This window comes from Brachyhypopomus gauderio, chromosome 5, assembly GCF_052324685.1.
Source record: "Brachyhypopomus gauderio isolate BG-103 chromosome 5, BGAUD_0.2, whole genome shotgun sequence".
Taxonomy (NCBI): Eukaryota; Metazoa; Chordata; class Actinopteri; order Gymnotiformes; family Hypopomidae; genus Brachyhypopomus; species Brachyhypopomus gauderio.
Window position 1 is genome coordinate 97,501 of NC_135215.1, and position 5,000 is coordinate 102,500.

A 5,000-nucleotide genomic window follows, 5' to 3' on the forward strand; every position below is an offset into this window, starting at 1 on the left:
CCAATGCTTAGGTTGGGGTTAAGATTTCTTTTCATGTACATTTAAAAATGCTCATTGCAAAATTCATTTTTCATTCATTCATTCATTCATTCATTCATGTATTAATTCATCTAGGTACTAGGGTATATTTAGCCAAAACACCTTAATAACTTGGGGGTCAAGTGGTGAGCCCTTGAGCCCTTGATACCGTTCTGTCATTTGTTGCTTAGAAAGAACAAAAGTATATTGAAAGTATATGCTTCATAAATGCAAACACCCGTGACAAAATTAATGTGGCCTAAATTATTAAAATTTCTTGGATCATGTAGAGGCTTTCATTTGTAAAACCTTTACAGACTGCTCAATCCATGACGTTAGTGAGACTTTTCACATTAAAAAAAAGGGTTCATTTGCACATTTGTAGTATCAGTATCGCAATGGTCAATATCACAATAACAACCGGCTAACGATATATTGTACAGCCATAAAGGGAACACAATAAACCATTTTAGATGTATCTTCTACTACATTTGTAGTAACAAATAATCAAGTAATTGTTCTGCTCAGCAACAGGACTCGTTCCTGTAGCATGCCTTGTCAAAGAACCCTGCAAGGTCAGATGTTTTGGAACCTGTAGGTCTTCAGGAGTGCTGAGATGGCAGAGGAGTTGGCCCTCGTTTGATTTCATGAGCCAGTGAACCTTGAAAATGAAGCCGTCAACCAAAATAAAGGTGGCACTTTGGTGTGCTGTGGAGCGGTTTTCGTTTCTGTCTAGTGTTGTGGTGATTTAGAGAAACTGTGAGTGTTGGAAAATGGAACAATTTGCTCATTGCAGACAGCAGTTCAGAGGTCATTCCCCACTGTCTCTTGCTATCACTCAAACCTTCCGTGTGTCTGAATGTCCTCATTTATGGACCTACTTCTACTGGGCCGAATTTCCAATACACGTCCGACAGCACACAATGCAATGCCTTCTCATCTCCTTGGTCAGCTCATTAACGTACTGAAGTCTCAGTGTTAGGTTCTTTGTTTTTTTATGTAATGTTACCCAATTTTAGCTTCTGCTTAAATCAATAGTTAATTGTGACTGCTCTTTGCTAGAATAAAAAAAAATCTTTGCACTAATTAGTCATTACCATAACATCCCTTTTTCATAACAAAGTGCTTGTATGGGGATCATGCATTAGCCATGACTGATTTAAACATTACAAATAAGCCGTTGTTAATGAAGATATGGCTTTCTATGAGGCCTGTGTTATAAGCCATTATAAATGTGATTATAACTATTATAACTTTATTATAACTGATTATAAACATGCAAATGTGTTTGTAACTTCATAATAATGCATTGCAAGCATACGTACAACTTTCAATAATGCCTCATAAGAAACTTATAATAAACTGTCATGAATTTCTTTTTACCTTATATAGATTTAGTAACACAAATGTCACTATTCATTTTAAAGACAGTAACACTTTCTATGAAGCCTGCACTTAGAATCCATTATAAATGTGATTATAACTATTATAACTTTATTATAACTGATTATAAACACGCAAATGTGTTTGTAACTTCATAATAATGCATTGCAAGCATACGTACAACCTTCAATAATGCCTCATAAGGAACTTATAATAAACTGTCATGAATTACTTTGTACCTTATAAAGATTTAGTAACACAAATGTCACTATTCATTTTAATGACTGTAACACTTTCTATGAAGCCTGCACTTAGAATCCATTATAAATGTGATTATAACTGTCTGTAACATTATTACAGTTACAAACAGTTATAATCACATTTATAATGGCTTATAAATGCAGGCTTCATAGAAAGTGTTACCGAAGATACTGATACACACACAAATCACACACAAATCACTGGTACACACACAAATCACAAACAAATCACTGGTACACACACAAATCTAGCCATCCCAATACTCCCGTTTCTATGATTGTTCAATGATTTGCATTAACAGTTACTCAAGACATATATGGACATATCTTATGTCTATATAACACATTTCACATTATTATATTTTTCATTATTATATGTATAGTATTAATATGGTTAAAGTTCTTGGCAGTATCACTACTCAAGAAATGTGAAGGGCCAAATATCTAAACCTCCCAAGTGTGTGTGTGTGTGTGTGTGTGTGTGTGTGTGTGTGTGAGTGTGTGTGTGTGTGTGTGTGTGTGTGCCTGTGTTTGTGTGTGTGTGCGCGTGTGTGTGTTTGTTGATGAAAGACTCTGTTGATGTTTGATTCCTGCTGTTTGACCTGCTGGGACATTTGAACTGCACTGACGGATCAGGTCTGGACATCAGTCACCTGGAGGCATTTGATGAAATATTGAATACAGTACAGAGAAGGGCAGAAAAAGGCCAGCAGAGGCACGGCTGGGTTGGCATTAGTACTTTCAGGTAACCCTAGGCAACCCATCCTGGGACCCCTCTGGCACAGGAAGTGTGTGGTTTCAGTTTTTATTCAAATACAGGAAGTGGAAAATGTGAAGACATGGTGAGAAATCTTAAAGAATCACTAAATCCGTAAATGTAATACATTGAGAGCTTGTGAAAGCATTCATAAGAAGTCATGACGCAGACATATGTCAGTGTCTGTGCTAGCACTTTTAGCTCAGGCTTGCATGTGCTTTGCGTTAGTGTCTTTATTATATCACACCTTTTGCATGCTTGCAGCTGTAGGCGAGATTCCTGTGTGCCTTGTCCTTGCGTTAACACAACTGTGCTGTGTGAATGTCTAAATACGTGTACACACTAACACACGGCTGTGACAGCAGGCCTGTAATCAAGTTTGATGATAGCGCGTTCTGTCACAAAGATCAAGGATTTCTTTGAAAAAAAAGAAGAAAGTTGTTCTTATGAGGGATGGGCTATGTTAGTAATTAGTGAAACTAGTGTTAGAATTAATGGAACTGCAAATTTGCCAGAAACATTAGTGTCAAGGGCGAGCAGTCAACATGTCAGAATACATAACACCTCTTCAAACGTTCACCACAAATGACCTGCACTCTATGAGTGTAACACGTGCTTTTCCATTTTAAATGTAAACATGCTCCTTCTTTACGAATGTTTACTGTAAACTGTGACGGTGTAGCATGGAAACTCTTAGCCAGAAGTCACTGTCTGATCCAGATAAGCCCGCCGTAATGGCTAGGGAGACTGGAAAGTCAACGAGCTCGACGGGGAACCTAAAGATTGATCACTAGATACCGGCTCTGGCGGGTCGTGATACTGGGTGAAGCCCCTGCAGAGTGTGCCAGGTTTTCCCATGACCCGAGTTCGTGTGGAAACGTGCTAGGGTCCGTGCACACAAGGTGTGTTGTCTGAGCACGCACGCATGGCATTGCTGTAAGTTTGCCCGTAATGTCTGTATGACTGGGCACAGAAGTTCGTTCTGGGGGGCCTGGTCGTTTTATGTTACACATCTATTAATAGGCATATCTCCCACTCTACCTCTCAAACCTTTCTCTCTCGTTCTCTGTCTCTCCGTGTTCCTCTGTCGCCTGGATCAGCTTGCTTGGTACAAGCAGACTTGTCTTGCTGTTTGTCTTAAGGCTAGTAAAATCCTGGTAAGCTCTTGAAGGTCTATCATAGACCTCGACCTTGTGCCATTAATTAACTAAATTTTTTATCTGTTCATCTCTTTCTCCCTCTTTTCTCTCTCTCTGTTTCTCCCTCTTTTCTCTCTCTCTCTGTTTCTCATTCTTGTTTGTTGTCTTGAGGTTTGTGGATGCTAAAGCTGAATGTGATTTCAGTTTCAAAGGTTTTTCACAGTTTCTACAAAGGGTATGAGCTGCTTTAAGGTGTGAAAAGGGTTTGTGGGCAATGTTTAAAGTTTCTCAGACTAATTACCCATTGTGCATGTGTGGGTGTGTGTGTGTGTGTGTATGTGTGTGTGTGTGTGTGTGTGTGTGTGTGTGTGTGTGTGTGTGTGTGTGTGTGTGTGTGTGTGTGTGTGTGTGTGTGTCTGTATGTGTGTGTGCATGAGTGTGAAAATGTGTGTGTAGGTGGGGGTGAAAGAAAGATTTTAAACATTTCGAAGTGATGAGTTTTTCCTGTAAAACGTAGCTTGCCTCTTTCCTTTCTCCATCTTGCTCCTCAGAAGTTCTTCTTATCTTCTGTGTTTCTGTCGCTCCTGCATTAGTAAACACCTGCACGCCCAAAAGTGCCTCTCTCAGTTGGTTTAAAGCTTACGCAGAATTGAGGCCATCATGACCACTATGAAAGCACCATGGCCATGGCTCTAATCTCCTACAACTGCAGCTCACACCTGAAACCTTCCATGTCATATTAGATGACAACACCGCTAGCACATGTAGCACAAAGTGGTGGGCGGCGTTCAGGAAAGGGTGGAGCAGAGTCAGTAATCGAGCGTAGCACTGAGCCTGTCCCTTGTTGCTCCTCATGCAGGGAGGACGGGCTGCTCCGGGTGAGACTAAGAGCAGCTTCTACCACCTTCGTGCGCTCCTGCGTTCAGGTCCTGCACATCGCCGAGGCCAGGAAGGACGAGAGAACCTGATCAGAAGCTGACCTTTCACCTCCCCCCGCCCCCACGCACTCCTACGGGACTCGCTGCTTCACTGAATCCAGAAGCACACACGTGAACACTCACACACACACACACACACACACAAATACAAATGCTCCTACACATACTCCCACGGAGGCTACTGTGTTAAGGATCCAGTTTGAGAAATCTTCCCTGGACGTAGAACAAACCCGAGCTTCGGAGCTGCCTGTGGGATCCATTTGTGTTACGAGACACCAGGGATGGACTTCGCTGGTGGGGCTGAGAGAGCGTGAGCGGTCCGTTGTCGCCGTGGTCCCCCGCCCAGCTGGGTCAGCACACAGCCGTCTGGGAGTCTAGCTCTGTCCCGAGGAGCCGAGCCCTGTGGAGTCATGTCTCCGTTCCTGAGGATAGGGTTCTCCAGCTTCGAGATGGACCCTGGGCTTGCCTACCATGAAGAGGTGCTTAACCCATACTGCGCTGTCTA

General features: G+C 41.9%; 1 protein-coding gene across 2 annotated transcripts in view; it reads left to right on the forward strand.

Moving 5' to 3' along the window:
• The window catches only part of prkcq (protein kinase C, theta), a 23,267-nt gene that overhangs the window by 1,003 nt on the left and 17,264 nt on the right, over positions 1-5,000 (forward strand). The window contains exons 1-2 of one of the 2 annotated variants that reach the window (XM_077004663.1): positions 3,462-3,575; positions 4,417-5,000. The exon at positions 4,417-5,000 is cut by the window's right edge and continues 23 nt beyond it. In XM_077004663.1, the coding sequence (XP_076860778.1) occupies positions 4,906-5,000 (95 nt within the window). In that variant the 5' untranslated portion in view covers positions 3,462-3,575; positions 4,417-4,905. Of the gene's footprint in view, positions 1-3,461; positions 3,576-4,416 lie in introns of those variants that run through there. The other variant, XM_077004662.1, reaches the window with a different exon arrangement.